Source organism: Scatophagus argus, chromosome 3 (assembly GCF_020382885.2).
Source record: "Scatophagus argus isolate fScaArg1 chromosome 3, fScaArg1.pri, whole genome shotgun sequence".
Classification (NCBI taxonomy): domain Eukaryota; kingdom Metazoa; phylum Chordata; class Actinopteri; family Scatophagidae; genus Scatophagus; species Scatophagus argus.
The window spans coordinates 21568980-21590669 of NC_058495.1; the positions used below are offsets into that span (position 1 = coordinate 21568980).

The 21690-nt window shown below is 41.6% G+C and overlaps 1 protein-coding gene across 4 annotated transcripts in view; it reads right to left on the minus strand.

Moving 5' to 3' along the window:
• sema3fb (sema domain, immunoglobulin domain (Ig), short basic domain, secreted, (semaphorin) 3Fb) overlaps nt 1–19337 on the minus strand; it is a 57606-nt gene extending 38269 nt beyond the window's left edge. For 2 of the 4 annotated variants that reach the window (XM_046384719.1, XM_046384717.1), the window contains exons 1-2: nt 18769–19337; nt 16609–16774 (exon numbers count right to left, since the gene is read on the minus strand). In XM_046384719.1, the coding sequence (XP_046240675.1) occupies nt 16609–16726 (118 nt within the window). In that variant the 5' untranslated portion in view covers nt 16727–16774; nt 18769–19337. The remainder of the gene's footprint in view (nt 1–16608; nt 16775–18768) is intronic. The other 2 variants (XM_046384718.1, XM_046384716.1) reach the window with 1 other exon arrangement.
• Nucleotides 19338–21690: the final 2353 nt, after the last annotated feature.

The window sequence follows — 21690 nt, forward strand, 5'->3', positions numbered from 1 at the left end:
AGTGGCCAAAATACAGCTTTTGTTCAGAGTGAATTCCAAGATGATAAAGACAAGAAACCAGCAGGGAAGAGGTATCCCAGGCACAAAAGTTATTCAGTGGGAGACAAGGGTATCTGACATAATTGCAGTTATTTTTCCGTTATCCCAGTTTGGGGCAATACTCTGCTTTGACAGACCCTGAGGGCTCCTCTTTGCAGGTAAGGCCTTAGTGGGTGTTCAGATAATATATAGCATGCTGTTAAAAAATGCAACAATCTGTGTTCATGGAGTGTGTTGTTGAAGGTATAGTTAATATTAAATATGTCCTAGGAAGTTCAGTTTGAGAGCTAGGTCCAACAGTTTGAGTACTCATCAGCCGCAACACAAAGCACAGTTGGTCATACTATGCTGGAGTATCTTATGATAAAACTTATCACCCTTCTTATCTACCATGAGAGTAATTGTACCATAGTCATTAGTGTGAGTGAGCCAGTGAGTAGATCTGTGTTGTGACAAAAGCTGAGTTAAACTTTTTCGCTGGATGACTCGCGTTTGCTTTCTTCATTCTTTTCAGACATTATGCAGATTATATTTCTCAAAGCATCTGTGATAACATTCTTTCACTTAGTTTTTTACATAAATAACGGAGGGAGGATCTGCCTTGTTTCACTACCAAATATGAGAATATTCCATGCAGTATTTAATGATGCTTTATTTATTGTGACAGAGAAACATCACAGAAGTTTTGCTAAATGTGTATGACTGAAAGGAAAAGATAAAATAAACTTTTGCAAGACTGAACCACAGACTGCATTCTCAGCAATGTCTGAGACTACATACAGAGTCCTGATGAGTAGTTACATTTTTTTGAGGCGGAACCTCTTACAAACACACTTGAATCAAACTATGGGTTTTATTAAGTACCAAAGAGCCAGCATAATCCACCGCTGAAGGAATTGCCCTGTTCCCACCCCCCTTTCATGGCCCTGCAGCATTCAGAAATTAATCACCAATTTTGGTATGAAACCCGTCATGCGGTCGAGTCCTTCTTGTCCCAGAAGACAATATTAATAGATTTTTTACACTTTGCCAAACAGAACAAAACTCTGCTCCAATGTTTAAGCAGTTAATATGGCATGTTATCATTGGCCCCACTGATGCACAGCAGATACACAGAAAACCATGGTGATAAATAAAGTCCATCTTACTTCACAGTAGATCTAGACTCCCTTAAGCAACAGCACACCAGGCTTTATCTCATGCTTTACACACTCTGCATTTACATCTTGGTGACTGCTATCTCAGAACTGTATGTTAAAAGGACTTGGACAGGAAAACATAGCTAATGCATGTGTTTGGCTGCTCTCCACATTAGATACCCAGCAAGCCAACCTCATTTTCTCTCACTCTCTCCACATCAGCACTGCAGGCAACGCACAGCTGTGAACAAGACCGAGCCTCTCACGCTCCTTTCCTGCCTACATGATGCTTCTGAAAAATATTTTAATTGACACAGCAATTAAGCAAGACAAGTCAAAACAGTGCTCCTCTGGAACCTCCATGTGAGGAGAGAGTAATCTGCCTCCCTTGGCAAGTTTATCTTGAGAATGTCGAGTATTCACCAGAGAAGCATGGCTAGTGTTTCAGAGAGTTTACTGCAAAGAAAATATTTGGGAATAATGTGTAATTGACTGCAGTATATCACCACTGAGTGTGAGTGAGAGTGAGAGATGGAGATGTGGGAGTGGGAGATGAATTTTTGTGTATCACCATTCAAGGGTCCTGCCAGTGCTCTCATATATTTTAGTCCATTTACTACAAATCAAGCCTGTGTTGAATAATTGCTGACCTTTAAAGAAACCAGATTATTCATTTTAATCCGTTTTTATAAACTTTCTTGCAAGTTTTCTTTCACTTCTGTGTGAGAAACTACTTACATAGGCTGGAAACTTGCTGAAACAATTAGAGATCATTTAACATAATGTCCAGTTTTATTTTCATACAACCTCCAACTTCAAGACCAAAAACTGCACATGCAAACACAAACTTTTACGTGTGAAATTATTGAGAATTCCTGGAGTAAAAAGGTTGCTATTCAGAAGTTAATTCATAACTCTGACCTTCATTTACTTGGAACAGTAATTATGAAATAGAATCAAAGCTGACAGCATCTCAAACAAGTTTCAGTTTGATTTTCAAAAGCACACTCATGTTGGTGGATGTCATGAAGCGACAACATGACACACATATTACAAAATATAAAATTCATGGTTAAGATTATGGTCAGGAGTAAAGTCAAGTGGTTGGCAGTTGGTGGAGTAAGACATACATTACTGGAATGATTCTTTAAAGACCATTTGCATAAACTGCTTTTGGTTTGGCACCGACACAATGTGGGTGAGCTGCTCTGTACCACTGACAGAAAAGACCTGGGAACATTCACTGTAGTACTGTATTATGATGCAGACAGTGAATTAAAAGATATTTTACATCTGCACATTATGTTTATTTTACTCTATATTCCCAAAGATAATATGATGCATAGCTTTTATAGCAGCAGTTCCAATAAGTAGTTTTCCTGGCATGAAGGAGGTATAAGTCATAAATAAATACCCACTCACTCAATAGTCCAGTGAAGTTAACAATGATGTATTGCTGGTAAGGGCTCTTTTTTCAGATGATAGCTATCACAATCAACCTCAAGGCCTTTTTATTTCCTAACAACCATGTGAAGGATGAAGTCTGAACCGAGGCTGCAGCCCATTTAACACAACACTTCCCTTCATAAACATTCATCTCTTGCCAGTCCTTATTTTCACATTGAAGTGAATAAAGATTTAATAGAAATGGGGTACAGTCAAGTATCTTACATCTCCCATGGACATAGCATTTAATGAAAGTGAAATGCAAGAGATTGGTCACAGTAGACCTAAAGTGAGACACACAAAGAATGATAATGTCCACAGGCGTATCAACACGTATTTAATAACACATAAAACTATCTGTCACAATAAACTCACATTATAAGGGTGAAATAAAAAGGAATCTCTGACAGGTAAACTATCAGGTGTGTCAGTGGTCATCCAGAGTCATGACAGATCCCTAGAGAGCTAATTCAGACTTTCCCTACGATCAAGACATGAAAGTAAATTTTCTTGACATCTCAAGAGGCGACCATTGCCAAACAGCTGAAGCATGCTGCTAAGAGAGAGAACTGGGGATGTGTAGAAGGATAAAGAGGCCCCAGCTGTGAAAAGAGTCATTGCTGCATCTCTCAGCATTTTTTTTGGACCTTGAATTCTATAAGAAGTCTTTCTTACTGCCATGTTTTGACAAGATGAAAATAGCAAGCTGATATTACACAACTTAAATAGCATATAATTTAAAAACACTATGGTCTATACTCCCTTGTTGATTTAATTTCATCAGGTTACAATATGCTGTTGCTCTGACTACCACCAGATTGACGTTCCTCTTTTCCCTCCAAGCATGTAAATCATAATAAATGAAGCCATCACGCAATTACTTGAGTTGTGGACGTTATGTTGTGTTTGTTCCAATCTTGAAACAGAATGTGATGTGTCAGTGTTCTTTCTGGTGAGAAGCCATAGACACATATAGGAAAATTAGCCGCACAGTTGAATTGTTCCTGTCTCAAAGCTGTTCCAAAGCTGCAGGATTACGGTACATGCAACAAGTCTCTGAAAGCAGGAAGCACTCCTGAAAAGGTACAAGCAAAACAGACATTCCCAACAGTATTTTTTTTTTCCAATGCAATACTTCACCACAAAAAAAGTCTTTCGGATCGTAACTCAAAAGCAGCTCAAGAGTCAAGACAGAAAATTTGCTTGATTTGCCCATGATTTCCACATACTCCAGTGCAGCCAGTGAGTCCCAAGGTGCCTTGGAGATTAACCCACAAACACAAACACATGACTGAGCTTTACCGTGTGCTTGCACCCTCGACAGTCTCACTGAAGAGTTAATTCCACCGTGCATTCCGTCCCCACAGTGCATCATTAAAAGCGCAGCATCTCACCTAACCATCATTTATCTCTCCGCCGCTAATTAGTTCCGATCAATTTCCTTTACTCAATGCTGCTTCCACTTTTATGAAAACAGGAAGAGCTGCTTATTCATTGCTGCTCTTTTGCCAGTCTTTTAAATATTCCCTCGGGTTGGTTCCACTAACTAGGGCTTTTTTTCTACTGGGAGGCCTCCATTAAAAAGCCATCGCTCACCACTGGGTCCAACATGTGACAGAGGTGGGCGCTGGGACCCCCTGGAGCCCCTCTCCGGTCGTGCATTTTTATGGGAAAAAGGGAAGGTTAACTGACTTAATTAGAGGCTTTAAAACAGCAAACACTCATCACAGCTGAGCTGCATTTCTGAGTTCCATCTGACAGAGTTATGAGCTGGAGAGGAGAAACACTGCAAAGGTGGGTGATGATATCAGTCATTATCCACCTGAGGTGGAGTTGGAAAGTTTGCTCTAGCAGTGAATGCAGCAGAAACACAAGCACAATAGTGACAAATGCATGGATGTCTGCCTGATCACACACCAATGGAGCTCAACTCTAGATAAGTGAGGGTCCAAGAGTGTACGGTTACCGACAGGACTCTCTGTGATGGGAAGCTCATCCAACAAATTTCTTCTGCACTTTTTTCTAACTCCATTCCTCAGTGAGCACCCTTGCTGGCTGTCTTTTATTTCCAGCCTGGAAGATGAAACATAAGCATGTCAAAACCGGGTAGGTGGGAGAGAACAAGTAAGGGTAAAACTTGATCCACACTGTAGCCCACGAGAGAGACTTTGGACTGATTCAGAGCTTGGAGGGAAAGAAGTAGGAGTGAAATCCTAGCCTGCACTCTCTTCCTCTCTCTTCCCCCTTTTCTCTGTCTCTCCCTCCCTCTGTCAGAGTGGTTCATCTTGGACTCTCGGCCCGTTTGTCTTCTCACAGAAAGGAAATGCAAAGTAGGCTACTCCGAAACTCTGGGAAACGCCACAGGACGTCCCTGAGGGGACATTAAATACGGCCACTAAGATCCACAGAGTAAAGTAGCAATAAAGTATTCATTAACCCTCTATTGAAGAGCTAAGCAGGAAAACAAGCAACTGAGTTAAGAAGTCAAACAGGGATTTAGCGCACACAGTAACACCACCCCCTCTCATCGCAAGATTCACAAAACAATAAGAGGACTTGCAGAGCTCAAAAGTATGTACATCTCGCTCAGACAAGCAAGGAGATCAGAGAAACAAAAGGGGGGTGGGGGTGGGGGGGTGAGTGGCTGAACAAAGTGAACATGATTAGGGCATTAACAAATAGTTTCACAACAACTACCCTTGATACTCATAATCCTCAGTGCTTTCATATTGCAACACTTGGCCCACTACTGGTTTGGCAGCATGCCAGACTGGAGTAGAGGATGTAAACAGTGACCACCACTCCTCTTGACTTTCATTTTCCCTCCATACGAGGACCTCATTTTTCACCTCCATTCTAAACCGCTGTCCTCCCTTTGCAGCTCCACAGTGGTGCTCCTTGGACCTGGACTGAGGAATCTATAGGCAGCACAGAGAAAGGCCTGCGGGATGCTGTGCACCGCATTAATTGACAAAAAAGGCCTGATGCCAGTTTGACGTCCACCCCCAGGTCTCCCAGAATGTGAATGAACTTCTGTGAATAAGAAGCAAACCTACACAAACACCCCTGCAGCTATAGGACCTTCACATGAGGAAGAGTGTGTGGGCGACGCCAAACAACAACAACAACAACAAGGGGAATTGCATGCCAGGGTTCCTCTTTTTCACTCCTTCACCAATCAAGAGGAGGCACCGACGCAGGAGGGGGCTTGAAAGGATGGGTGGTTGACAAAAACGGCCTGTCGGGGGGTCACCACTGGCCCCGGTACAGCCTCAATGGATGTGAATGAGAGTCCATCCCCACACACTGCAATTAACACCTACTCCACCAACAAGCAGGAGGCAGCAATAGGGACATCTCAAAATCAGCATTTCAAAACCACACAACTACAAAAGCATCAAAGTGCATGCATTGTAATATGCCTGAGTGCTCTTGTGGGCTGAACTCTTCAGTGTGTCTTCCAAATAACCTCATTTCCCCTTACAAAAGTGGAAGAGTATATGACCTCATCACTGACCAGATGAGGAGGTGGGAAGCAGTGACAAACGTGCTGAAGGGATTGGGTGAAATGTTGACTGCAATTTACAACTTGAGAGAACTTAAACAATGATCAGGAAAGCACCCAGTTTCTGACAGAAAGCTCCTGACTTTCTCACAAAACCATATGAGTGTGGCTTGATACGAAGTACATGTTGGTCTGAAATACTGAGCTATAGCTTGTGAACTGTGAATCTTTATGTTTCATTTAATACTGAAAATGCTGCATTGTGTTTGCATTTGATCATTTAGGTAAAAGTCTTTGAGACTTGTAATATAAAGTCACACTGCACCATGTATGGCTTCAATCAGTCTATGTTTCAGCTTTAGATCCGATACCTAACCGAACCAAACTGTCAATGCAAAGATTAACTACTGATTAACAGCAACCAGAGACATCATGCTCTGAGAACAAGGAGCAGAGGGAGAGTTTATTTATACAGGGATACTATTCTTGCATACTAAACATTTATAGCGATGTGTTTGAAAATGCGCAGCCAGTGCAATAACTGCTTAATCCACATTTCAGCAAATTACTTCTCTGGTATGACATTGATTGTAATCAGCATTTGTGCAACCTTTCAAGATTATCATCAGTGGCAGCTAAGTGTAAACAATTTATTTGCTGTTTTTATTATTCAGTAAATAACTTCGCTTCACTTTAAATTTTAAATACTTAACTTAAATCTTAACTTAAAAACTAATACAAACTAATGCTTCTGTCTATTGAAACCTCCCAACTGTTTACCTGTTACGTAGTACTAACTTGTACATGTTGCAAGTTCTGCTATATAGCTGCATAACTAACTATAACTTTTGCCAAGATTTTAGCAAATGTTTAAATGGAAATAGACTCAACTGTATCTTTGCAGGGCCTAGCACACACTTGGTTAGTATGCACAATATTTATGTCTCAGCTATAAACAAAGTGATTGTCCAGTGCAGCATTTAGCTGCACTGGCAAAATGTGAAGCCTATCAATGGTGCATAGACTGTAAATGATATACGATTATCTTCCACCTCAATCTGAGGTTACAGCATAGTCTGCACTGTCTAGAGTATTTACTGTAGACTGCAAAGAAGAGCGGTCACATGAGTGGGCCCAAGTCTCAACTCAGAGGCGGCAAAACACATCTGAAACTCAATCGCCCACTGACAGAGGGTGAGAAATTATGTTGAGGTTGTAGATCAGAGAGGGGCAGTGGCCTTGACCTCCCCAGTCAGGGTCACACCCTCCCACTTGACCTTTCTGAGAGACTCTCTTATACTTAACAGCTTCAGGGATTCATACATGCATGAGGAAAGGCTTTAAGCAAACCTTCACTTTCACTCCTGTTGACCAGGAAGTACACAGTCATCTACACAGATCAATCTTTAACCCAGAGCTTTCGAAAACATAAGAAAATCCTCAGATGATCTGCATTTACATTAAAGGCCAACAGAGGACAAATATTTGAAGCAGTACTATGACCTTTAATCTTAAAGTAACAAAATTACAGAAAGCTGCTCCTAAGGATTGACAGGATCCAATACATGCTGTATGCCTATAACTACAGAATGTCCATGTAAAGAAAAAACGGTGAGTAGTAAGATAGTGAAAGTAAACAGTCAGATCTAGGGACACAATTAGAGAAACTAGTGTGAACGAAAGAATTTTGAGAGAATATGATTCAGAGTTTCAAAAGTGATATGAAGTACTTCTGGAGACGACAACTTCAAAGCCTTTAACTGCAGAAGGGAGTGACTCTGCTGTTCAGAATGAAGTGCTGTAACCATTTGGGAGCCAGAAGGAAGGAACAAGAGTGAACAAGTGATGACTTGGCTCTTGTAGCAAAGAGTGAGCTTCTTGTACCTTAACACAGAGGAGAGAGGGGGTGGTGTGGTGTGTAGGACTGGAGCCACAGGCCTGGAAGTATGGGGTTGCAGATCCCATCAAAAGCTGGTATGCCACCACTGGACTTCGAATATGATATGAGGGACGATAGACAGCCACCGGAGGGAGGGAGTTTTTATGGGAGAATTTGCAGAAATTGAAGACAAGGCAGCCTGCAGTATTCAGGATGAACTGTGGGACTGAATGAAGTAATTTGTTGGGTTGGTTATTTGGCAACTGCTAAAACCCAGACAGAAGATGGCTAAAACTTTAATATTACCCACATTTTTATGCACTACATTATCAAGCACAATACCTTGTCTGATGATCTAAGATAACACAATTTGTCTGTGAGTAGCTCATTGAGTCCAGACAAGTGTCACAATACGGACTGATTTTGCCTTGCATATTTAAACCCTACCTCTACTGACTCTACTTCTCTTCTTTTCTGCTATTTCACTTTCAGAAAAGATCTCAAAGTAGGTAACAAGTCTAAACCCTTTCTGAAACTTGGGTTGGATCCATGAACACGTCTAATCTGTCTGGACCATTATTCTACCTGACACCTTAATCTGCCACAAGAGAAACACTAGTGCTAAGAATATACAGTGTTCAGCCCCATTGGTGTTACAGAGACAAAGCTAGTCTGAGTCCCCAACCTGTTTATCCAGTCTCCACTAATGCCCTGTTTTCACAGGTAAGAAAAGACACAAAATCCCACAGGAAGTCTTAATTATGCCAACTAGAAAAAGGACCAACCTTGAAGCTTGGCAGTTGTACTACATATCAAGTCACAGGATCAGATAAACCTGGTTGCCCGCTTGGTACGACCAATATGTCAAGCCTGAGAATGCTACATTAATGTCTATTAACACTCTCCTGAATAAAGGGATAACATAACAACAAAAGCTGGTGAGTGACAGTTTTCTCCACATCACTGAAAAGTTCCATAAAGTTAATCACACCTGACGGGTTCCCATGATGTGACCGACATGGTCTACTGCAACATACTGAATGAAAAGCTTTGCTTTGGCAGGTTTTGTGATTACAAGAAATAACCAGTACTGACAGTGGCTCAGGAGGCAGAGCAGCCATCAACCAATCAGCAGACTGGTGATTTGATCACCAGTCTACATGTTAAAGTTTTCCTTGGCCAAGATACTGAACCCCAAATTGCTCCTGATGGCTATTCTATCAGTGTGTGAGTATTTGTGTGAATGGTTATCGCTGAGGAACAGGTGGCTCCTTGGGTGTAGCGTGTGTGTGTGTGTGTGTGTGTGTGGATGGGTGAATGCTGGCTCATGTTGTAAAGCACTGAGTGGTCTGTAGACTGGAAAAGCACAATATAAATACAGTTAATTTACCATTCTATTTACTGCTCCAACATATTTGCCTTTCTTCTGCACAGACATAAAATACATTACTGCATCAGCTGGTTGTTCCAATTCTTTCATGTAAAGCTGGAAAAAGTACAATTGTAGTTCGATAAATAAAAACACAGAGAAGGAGATGAGGAGAAAGTGAATCATATTATCTGAACAATTTGGCTGGTATTTTCCAGTCTGGTCTGAGGAGAGGTTCAAGGGTGGGTGGGTGGAGGAGTGACAGATGCAACAACATGTCCATGAAAGACAAGACGGACACACAACACTGGGTCCTCAGTCTTTTTGAGAGACGATCTTGGTTTCACTGGAGGCAAGGCTTTGACAGAGACTGTAACCCGACTCAGGAGACTGTTCCACAGGAAACCCTGACCAAAGCGGGAACACCACACTCTCAACACAACATAGCCTGCTTCTGTAGATGCTAAAAGAGAACAGGATTTCCATGCCAGGAATCTCAAAGAGAAGAGAAATGAGTTGTAAAGGGAAGACAGACAGAATTGCAGCAGGAAACCAAGCATTCAAAAGAAGAGTTACGCTATATTTAGATGGCACTCTGTCACCTTCAGTTTCCCCTGCCTGCGATAATCCCCTGGAGATGTGTAAGAACCTTGTTACCTACTAACACACCTGCACACACAATATATCTAGTAACCACTGGCTTGATGTTGGAGAACCCAGAAAAAACACCAATACTGTTTCCCCTTCTTATCAAACATCAGGACCACCCAGGCTGCCTGCGATGCACTTAAGAAACTTGCAGCCATATGGCATGAGAATCAAGTAGAGCAAGGTGCCAAGTGGCCATATTCTATAACACTCAAATACAGTGGCTCAATTCATCAGCCACCATAAAGAAAGGCTTGTGTGCATTTAACAACCATGAGAAAGAGAATAAAACAGATATTCCAGGAGCTTCAGCATCCGAGCTGGGTGGGAGGCACAGACAGCATTAATGGCTGGCTGACACAGCTATGGGATGACACCGTGACCGCGATTTTATTTGCAGAGGGAAACTGGCACCATCGGAGATGGACAAGAGATTACTGCTGGTTTCGGGGGCAATGTGCTGAAAGGCGCCAACATGCTCATCTTTTTTTGAGGAATATCACACTTCTGTCCCACACATACACCTGACAACGAGAGGGGTGAGAATAGGAGCAGTACTGTCTTCTATAATATGATGCACATAGCTGACAGATTTAATAGATTGGATTAATTGCAAAGCTTGAAGGAGATGGATTTGTGTAACGTAACATTGCTTTTTATTATTGATGAACTGGTGAATACTTGTCGTCACCATGTTGGAGAGGTCAAGATCCACGAAATGTTTTCTTTTAATTGTCTTTAACATTTCTCATTCAAACTATGTCCCATTCAACACTCCATTATCCAAGTGTGAAGTCAATGGAATGACCAGCTCTCAAGATATGTGAAGGACACAAAAACAGACATTCCTTGCTTTATAGTTGGATTAATCTCTACACCAATAAGCAAGGAGTGGAGGTTTGCTTAAAAAGCAAAGGTCGGAATTGTATGGACCTGAAGTACCACACAGATAAATCAACACCACTGATGTTGTGCTTGAAATATGATCAAGGTTTTTCTCTTGCTTTCTGTTCATCTTCACTGCATTCCAATGAAAACAATAAAAAATACCAATTGGTCTGGAAATAAGTGTAAACATGGCCCTATCAGTCATACACCAAACAGGGTGAAGAGTTTAGGTAACAGGGGCTCAGAGGCTGACAGCTAATCAATTCCTGATTTCTGACTTGTCAATCTAAGACTACTGGACGTACGTTTAACGATTACCTCTGACTAGATAATCATCCATGCTTCGAGTATGGATGACGACCAAGGCCAGCCAGCAATTGCATTTCATTTCAGGATGATTTGCTGCATGATTTCGATGGAAATGAACTGAGGAGTACCATGACAGTTTCAGAAACAAAACAACACGGTCTGAATTCGGCTTTGTCAAGGAGATAAATGCATTTCACTCTGACATGTATTAAGAATTTAGTTCTTTCAAAACATCTCACTGCTCCTTGCACAGAGATAAGGTAACATGACTTTTTGGTCTAAAAAACAAGTAAAGACACGTTTCATGCATCAATTTGATATTGTTACATTGTGACTCATTTTCCACTCCATAGAGTTGGGGAGCTGCTGTTGATAGGAAAGCACACATCTCCACATGCATTAGGTAGACTGGATTGTGATTCTAAAGTCATGTGCACCATAGTAGAGGATTAACACGGTTTCTGGAACATTGGGCTCTCAGTCTGGACCTCTCAAGGCAGCCTCCTTTTGCTTCAACAAGTACTATCTTCTCTACGCCTCTTCAATCAAGCTTGTTTTACACAGTTAAGGATGGCTTCAGGGCCTAACTGTAAAGTGACAGTCTTGACAGCTGAGTCACAGCAGAGAGCAAGCTGTGCTGGACCAATGCGAGCTGCATTTGTACTTAAACCACCGTCACCACCCCGCCGGCCGTGTTCAATGGTTAAACATGGTGCTACAACTGACTGCTGTGTTCCTGCTGAGAGAGAGAGAGGAGTTTTACACTAAATATAACCTTGCTTAGCCACTGTGGAGAGAAGCTGAGGTCTGGGATATGGCCAATGTAATAGTGGTTGTCAACGCTTTGTCAGTTATTACTTCGCTGCCGTGGGATATGGACCCAGCCTCCACAAACAGCAATTAGAGATCACGGCCAAGCATCAGCAGCAGTGCCAGACAACAAGGCCAGTGGTGTTGTGGCTTCTACATGTAGTTCGACAATACTGCAATATTACAGTTTGGATGAAGGTGTGCCAATATTATTGAGGTATCCTGCAAGTCAGAAAGAGAAAGAGAGAAGAGAAAGAAACCACATTGTGGTTGTTCAATCAAACAGTCAATATTGACTAAACACTCAGCTCAGGCCTCAAAAAATGCATGTTGTCACAATCAGCTCAGCAGTGACAAGAGTGTCAGATAATTCTGACCACTAATGTATGCCTCTGGAAAAGAAGAAAGTGACCACTGCGAGGTATTGTGTGAACAACAATAATAACAGTTTAAACATTTACTACTCTAAGTGTTAAGGCGGCAGTAAAAGGGGCAAACCCACAGATGAACTGATAGCAAAATGCTGACTTATAAAAACAACTACCTCACTGTATGGATGCACTAAGCTGCTTTTAACTCACATTTTCAGATTTAATCCTCATCTGTTGTTACTGCATGAAAAGCTCCCCAAAAAGCACACAAAAATATAACTACTGCATAAGGGCTAACGCATATCAGAGTGCCTGCCATTTAACCCCAGAGGGGGGGTTTCTAACCCTCTACACCGCCAACCACTCACACAAACACACACAATCACACAGAATGTTGACTAAAGGAGGAATATAAATAGGAGCCTGCCGTTGGCCCTTCACAGGTGAGAGCCCAGATGAGAAATATTTGGAAAAATGATGAGCCAGAGCAGCTTCCTTTCATTGCCACCTGCCCTGGCAACAGTGAACCTGTTTGTTGTGGCAAATTTGTCCCAAATTCTGGTGTCGTCTCTGCGGATTTGGCCTTGTGTTTACTCAGTAGGGTGGGGGATGCAGGGGTGGGGGGTGTATTCTCTAATCCTGTGTGCTGTTATGGACTCTTCCTTTGTACTGACAGACCATAATTCCATTGCTGTAGTTGCCAGAGGAGCCGTTTCAAATTTCATTAACACCAAGTGAGTGGTGTGCTGTGTTAATTCTCACATGGCTCCACCCTCGACAGTATATTACATCTGCGTAGCTTTTCAAAGTGAAAATTTACTGTCATTAAGATTCTTGACCCTGTGCCTCCATTCATTTGGAACCAGTGTTTACCTGCTGTCTGTTTATCTAAGCAGACGGACAAAAACTCTTGTTTACAGATCTATAAAATGTCACTTAAGGCTTTTAGTCGCCGGCCTCCTTGTGAACAATTTCATAACAGGCATGAACAGCACCTTGCTTCAATCAGTAATGGAGTTGTGTGTAGTGCAATGATGTTTTGTAATGAACTGATGTGAATGAAGTTGTGGCAGCCAGACGAGGCAGGGGTTCACGCGTGGTTTGAGGCCTAAGACAGCAGTGCCATAAGTGTGGATTTAGATTTCAATCTGCTTAATGCATGAACCCAATGTGCCATAGAGGGAATGTGGGCCAACAGTAGTTATGTTAACAACTCTTCCAAAACTTCCCTCAGGAGTGCTTTGTCCATTCAGAAAATGTTGTGCTTTCACACAGTGCGATAAAAAACCAAGGGTCTAAAAAAAAAGACCTGCAGATATAAATCAGTTTACCTCTTAATGGATTTATGCTACAAAGGCCTTGCATGACTTATGAGTGTCACGGAGAGGCGATGCTGGCACACAATCCCTTTCACATGTTAATTCAGTGTTTCACTTAAGTGATGGACAGCTTAAAAAACGGACCATTTTGGTAGCACTAAATTTGAACTGAATTAAACCAGGCATGATGGCCCTGCTATATGCTTCACTATACTAGAATTCTGCTCATGGACACAAAGAACAATCAGGATCACTAAATTACGGCTCCAGAGAACAGAAGATGTCAGATTGAGATTGTTTCGTTGCCAAAACGCCTGTCACCACAAAATGTGGCCAATTGCAAAAATTGCTACTTCAGTCAAATGTCAGAGGTATAACCTGCAGTTGTTTTGATGTGCTCATTTATGTTTCCTATATGACACCAAACTGAATAAAACTGATGGGTGACCAAAATAAGTGATTCGAATACATCACCTTGAGCTGAGACATTACAACAGACATTTTTTGCAATTTTCTGACATTCCATCTGGAAAACAATTTATTGACTTATAGAGTGAATAACCAATAGTGAAAATAATCATTACTTATAGCCCTCCCTGAAATAAGAGAAAAAAAATGAGATTCTCCCTAAAAGTGAACTGTTTTACAATCAAAAGTTGTGACTTCACCTTTCTGGCCCACAGATTTCTTACATTTGATGCCGGGAGTCACTTTGAGTGTTCACTCAGATCAGAATCAGATTCTCAGCACTTGCAGGTTGACTTTTTAATATGAGTCCTCTCTTGGGGGTTACTGGCGACAGCAGTCTTGTCTCAACTAACCTTAAAATGTCAACTGATTATCTATGGCGCATTTGCTTCACTCGCTCTCCTCATTCAGTGAAACACCCAGTTTGCTCATCTGACACTGATTACACTTGCTTGCTGTCTAAACTCAGACAGACTTCTTTCTTCTTACTAACTCTGCCCTTTCTCCTCAGCTTACTCACACAGAGGAGGTGATAAGCCTGAACAAAGTCTACTTCCAAGGTTTATATGCCAGACTTGACAAACTCTAGTGTTACTGAAATGCGATTTTATTTCATCTTCTATCCCCTGAATGTTTTGCGTCTTCCCAACACCACAGAAGGTGTTCTCCACGCCATAAAAGTTGGGCACGCTGCTTGAAGCCCAAGCACAGCAATTAGGTCCCATGATTTACTCTACCTGCTTTAATAGGGAAGTGTGGGCCTCCCAGATGGAGGTCATGGTTCTTAACCTCACTCCTTTGCTACCGAGTTAATCAGTTTGAAACAAGTGTTTAGTTCAACGCGGAGAGAGAAATGTTCACCTTTATAACAGCAATTTAGCTTTTTCTTCACAGTGTGACACGCTGCCATAGTGATCAATAATTAAAAACAAGGGCTAATAATTGCCACATTCTTTCATTCATACCTGCATATTGTCCACACTTTTCAGCATACTGTGTTCCATTAAAGTTGCTGCTCAGAGGCAAAAAGCCTCCCCAAACAGCTCAAGCAAAAAACTTAACACCATCATGATGCATCAGGGGAAGTGCAGCCAGCTTGCCAAGGTAAGGACTACATGGGCCTCTCAAAAAGCAATTAAGGGAGAGAGAGTCATAATATTGAATGGAGAGGGGGTGCATTCCTCTGAGAGAGGCAGCTGCAGTAGACTGTGAAATTCATATTGACTGGAGAGGCAAACACACACAGGTAAGCAGGAGACGCAAGCCTTTTTCCACCCTGCGTGTCAGCCGAAGAATAGTGCCTACAGTCCGCTGCTCTCAGACATATTTCGGGTGAGCTCAGCCATCCAAAGATGCACCTATAAACGCCTATAGAGCAATAGCAAAACACAATTTGCAGAGTTCTCCAAAAACAACACAGCGTTTGTGTAAAGAACTGACTAAAATGATATTTGTTTAAAAAAAAAAGTGCTCAGCCCTGGATGTGAGACCACTGATGTGTTAAATCCTACTTGATTAAACCAGGAAAACGCCTTCAACAATGGACTGTGCCAGTCCACTTAATTAAGTCAACTTGTACTATGGAGCGCTGGGAAATGGAAAGCAAAGCAAACAGGGGCGCTGCTGCTCGCTCCCTCGGCTTTTCTCTGGATGCTAATCAAAGGCTTGATCTCCGGGCAGGACAGGCCTCGGGGACGTCGCTCTGCTTGGCTGATCCTGGCAATTTGCTCTTGATAATACCCTCTCTCACTCTGCACCCCTCAGAACCCCGCAACCCATCTCACCTAATCTGCACAGCCGCTGGAACGCACAAACACAGTCCCCCTAAAGTACACGTCTGCCTCACCAGGGAAAAAAATCACATAATGGCTATAGAGTTATTACATGCTCCTTATTATCCAGTCTCTCTTTGTGGCTCCAATTTAGGGATCCCATAATAAAGATGATTGAGGATAAAGATGCATGCATATCATTAACTAAAACTATAATCATGTATACTGTTTCAAAATGGGAACAAACAAGACACGCACAATATCTTCAAAATGCCTGCTCAGTCACTGTTTGCGTTTTTAATTGTTTGGACAATATACGAGAGTGGAAGCATCTGGTGATTATTACAATGCCTGGGGGTCTGAGGAGGGGGCAGCAAATGAGAAATGCATGATTTGTTTGCGGTCTGCTCTGTGGTGTAACATGAGAGTCTGGTTCTTCCTCTGCAAAAGAAAACTTCAGCACTTACCAAAACCTCAATCGTTCCTATTACCCAACTGTCATGCCATCAATCATACACTAAGCAAACAGAGTTTAAGAACAGAATGAGAAGAGTTGGAAACGTCAAAACACCAGTTGCGAATAAAGACTGAGAGACGGGTGGGAATAAGAGAATAAGAGAGAGGAGGATGAAGTTCAGGTTCCTACCCTTGAAGGAGATGAAGACGCGGGGTGCAGCCAAAGGCTCGTTGATCACTGAGCTCCCGAGAGCGAAGCTGGACAGTGCCAGGAGGGCGTGGACCGTCCACAGACCATCCAGCTGCATGGTTGACCAACCTCCAGTAGCGCACAAAGAGCGTCTTAAAAAAAATCTCTGCAGAAACAACAATAACAAAAAACACATGAGAAGACGCTTTCTGAGCTCAACATTGCAAAAAAAAAAAAAAAAGCTACCACAAGTCTGTTTTTGTTGCATTAATTTATGTGACATGTCAAATCACTGGCTCCCAGGGGCCACATCCCTATGAGTTTTTGGTGATGCAGCATTGAGGTGTCGAGATTACGCCCAGAGCTTCACAAAACTGATGAGTGAGGAGCCAAGCTGTAAGAGATGTGCACACACTTCCATTTGGTAAAAATTATGCTTGTTTTTCAAAGTGTGTGCCTGTGTGACAAACTGATGGGAAGATCACGCTGACTCCAGTGAGAGAAGCGTTTCTTCTGCTCTTCTCCAAGCACCCAAAACGCATTCCTACTTCATGACACTATATGTATGTGCTGCTCTGTAATTATAGCTTGAGCCAATGCTGAGTTACACCACGTCGTCAGAGAAAGACACAAAAAACACTGTCACTGGTGCAATCTAAAATGATATATTAACTTTTGCTAAAAGGCTTGCTAAAAGGGGTTACAAATGATGACGGGCTCTAACGGTAAATGCAACAGTTTAACAAGTCTTCCAAACAATGCAGCGGTGGTCATCAGTAAAGATTCGAGTTAATGAATGATGGACACCAGGGAGCAACCACAATGATCCACACATATGTCACAAACCATCAGAAAGACTTGTCTAGCAGGTCACCTCTTGCCCTTGCCCATTCTCAATCAAATCGGCTCACAAAAACTCCCATGAAACTTTTTTTTCCCACCACACTGTAAGCCCACAACATCGTCCTGGCCTCGCTGGTCCAACCCTCACAGTCCACACAGCTCTTCTCCCCACATTCATTACTACAAACACTGGACGTATGGGTCGGGTCTCCTTCTCTGACACACCTTTGGAGACATCAACACATCCAAAGAGTCCTCAGACTGGTTGCCTGAAGTGGCTTTATGAGCAAAACCAGCTGTTTAAACCTCGGCGATTTACTGACAATTTGTTTAGCTGTTTATTCTGAGACTGCAGCCAAGTCCTTCACACAAGCAGATGAAATCAAACAAGGCACCGCTCACAAACGACACTGAGGAGCCCGAAAGACACAGAGAGCCCAGTCACACCATACTATAAAGGTAATTACATCTACTCTGAGTAGTTTGTGTCATAGACTGAGCAAATAAGAAAAAGTTCATGTTATGTTGGATAACAATAAAAAAAGAACCATTAAAATCCATGTTCAAACAGCTTTCTACCTACTGAAGAAAAAACATATCACATCCACTGATGATGATGTCTTCAATGTTTGTGTCTGAAAGTTATTAAGTGCCACATGTTGGACAAATGTAATGAAACCATTAAAACTTATTCTGGTCCAATACAAAAAGCACAAGTTGGTCAGGGCTCAGCTTGTTAAGTCGTAATATCAAGCCCCTAACACTGAACAACAAATGAGACAAATGAAAAGACTCCATCCCCAGTATGAATGCCAAAACTGAAAACAATATCAAACTTTATATTACTATATATATTTATATATATTCATTTATTTTCATTAATATATTATTCGGTAAAGTATAAAAAAGGAGCAGAATTTTTAAAATGTTGCTGAAACATGATGCACGTTGACTGAAATCTGTGTGTAACAGACTGGCAGCCTTGGCTACACATGGACGACAGAACTGTAAACAGTCTGGTGTGGTATTAGAGCGCACGGTAAACTGAATGGTATTTAAATAAACAGCAATAACGATTCCTGTGCGAATTATGGTTGTGATCTATCGGAAATTAAAATTGTGATTAAATATTCCCATTCAAATGTTTATGAGAGAAAACGAAACAATAATTGTGGGATTTTCAAAATAATAATATCAGAAATAACATTTTTAAAAAGCGTGCAGCTGCAAACAGGTAACCCTTTTTATTTTTCCGTTAATAATATAGCAGGTCAGATCGAAAATAATAAGCAAAAACAACAGCACAGCAATGCTTACCTTATTATTACAGCTTTCCTAATATAACTTCCGATCCAACCCTACAAGTTACTGAAGAAACCAATTCCAACAGATCGGTCACTTTGGTCTCCAAGTTGAAATCAGTAATAACAATAGAAAATCCCGGTGCAGCCTCTGGACAGTCCCCGTTCAGGAGGAGTGCAGTGTTACCTGTGCGCACTGCGCGGTTATTGGCCCCGGGGTTGTCAGTGTACAGTGAGAAAATGACAGTTAAAAACAAAAGAGAAAATGTTTCTCTAGTTCAGTCTTGTGCGAGACGGCGACGCGAGGAAATATCGTCTCCGCACGACCGCAATCACCATCTCGTGGGGGAAAAACAGCAGTTGGAAACAAAGTCCCCGTGGCGTTCAGAGGTCCAGGAACGCAACGCGTGCTCCTCGGGAAACTTGGGCGCTCCTGAATGTAAGGAGGCAGGGCGCTAGCAGGTGGATGCAGAGGCCCATTTGCCTTAAACACACCCACAGGGCGGGCAGCGCTCAGCCGAGCCGCCCATCAGCCAGCCGGAGGGAGACGTGATTTACTACCTTATTATAGCAGTGTGTCCTGTCAGAGGAGCATGCTGGGGCTAAGAATGGATTCTACTCACAGAAGAGTCCGAAGTTTTATAATTACTAATTTTTTAATTGATAAAATTGCAAATATTTGTGGTCGAGGCTACCACTTTCAAACAAGGTGCCTTTAATTAATCTGTAATTAATCGATTATTCAGCGAGTAGTGATTAATGATTAATGTAATTTATGGGCCAGTTACAAGACGTTAAAAACTGCTGATTGTAAAAATGCAGTTCTAAATGTTAGTAATCCCTCCATGTTTGTTGGTTTCTCACATAATAAGCCACAAAGTCTGCAGTCAAAGGAGGCTGAAGTTTTGGTCCAGATTGTTAGTCCTTTACTTGAAATAAATGCTCAAATCGTCTCACAATCAAAAGGAGTTTCCACATCCTGCCAGCAAACAATGTTGTCTTATTTATGGCTTCTAACTGGCCTACAGTTCAAAGCATTAGTAAATACAGGTATGTCAGTTTACTAAAATATTACTTGTATGGGCACTTTTTAAAAGCATATGAACACATGCACATGAGATTCACTGGATCCAGTCTGTACAACATAAATAAAACATAACATAATTATTGTTGATCCTTTGGACATATACTCAAGCACACAGACAGTAAATTAATGTTTTACCTCATCACCTCCATTGATTTTTTGTAAATAAATGCTTATCGTGAATCTGCTGCCAGCAACAGATTTTAAACAAGTTGTGACAGGAGTAACAAATGACTGGGAAAGTCACTAAATGCTCAAAACAAACAAAAAACACCACTTTGGAATATTCCAGCAGGTACATTGGTAACAAGTGATTGTATCATGATTGGTTATGAAAGGGACATCCTTGAAAGTCTCCGTCAGCTAGGCGGAGCTTCACCAAGTTTGGTGATAATTCTCTGTGGGTTTGTCACCAAGAGCCACACCTTTCACACTGCACATTGTCTGAAAAGCGATAAGCTGCGAGGTGTGATGAACAAAGATTTCTGATTTATTGATTGGCTGTGGCGATGAGATGCTGATATTCAGCAAGAGTATATATTGCTAGCAGTTACCAGGAAAACGCAAATCTATACAGGCTATACATACAGACTATACAGGATATAATGCAATTGTTAATCCCATCAATTAATTACCAGGATGCTTGGATGCAAACTGATAAAAGAAATCAGCTCCCGTGTGAATACATGATCAGCTCAGCTCTCCTGTCCCTTCTGCAGCTCCTGTAATACGGCGGCGCGTCCTTCACAAAGACGGTGTTTGAGTCAGTCTGTCTTCTATCGCTGTGACAACCAGCAAGCTACCATCTGCCGCCCACACACGAGGTGTGGAAGGAAAATGTTCAGCAGGATTTGGCTTAAATGGCGCCTACGTGTGTTCTTTCAATCAACAAGTGAGTGTCTTTAATATAAATCCTTTTCACACCTTGTTACGTGCCCACAAGTTCACTTTAACTGATCTGAGTTATACTTTTTAAAAATGTGTATTATGGAGACCATTCAGCAGGGAAAAGTTTCATTAGTTTATCACAATGTTGTACTGACTTCATTCCACTGGATATTTGACCTACCAAGTTAATTTTAGTGACTTTGGGTGCAGACAATGTAATGATTGTTGGGTCCAACTTATCAGAAATTAAAAAGTCTTATCTTGGTTATGTACCCACTGGTTTGAAAAAAAAAATGGTAAAAATGTAATTCATTTGATGATACATGGAAATGGCAATTAAAATGCTTAATTTGCTGCTCTATTCAAACACTGATTGGACGCTTCAAAGTCGCAGAGTCACGGCCTGTGAAGATTTTCTAAAGCTCATTGAGAAAATTAAACATCTTCCAATTTTTAATCATATTCGATTCAGTGCCTTTTCACACCTGCATTATCTGTCCCTCATTCAATCTGGAGCTTTAAATTATGTGTACTCAATTCACCATTAAGCCTATGAGGAGAGAAAGTTTGTCAGGTTTTCATGAGTTGGCTCAATGGGATCAAAAGAAGCTGTCCAGCTGAACTTTTCTTCCATATGAAGACGAGACGTTGGCTCTGTAGCCTTCACACTTCAGTCTGACCCAACATAAAGGTTCTTTTTTTAAATGTGACTTGGCAGAAGTCAAATAAAAAGCAGACTTCTTCTTCTTTAGGACAAGTTATCTATTCAGTAAGGACACGGCAGATTTTGTGAGAAGCAGGGCCTTTAGCTTCTCCAAGGCCACATCGCTGCACATTGCTCATACGGTCCAGTTTTCTGACAGAAGCAAAACAACAACAAAAAAAAAAGTCAGCCATCAGCCCTGATTATCTGTAGTTGATTTTTTCCTGCTTGATGGAAACCCAAGGTGAGCTGCTATACATTTC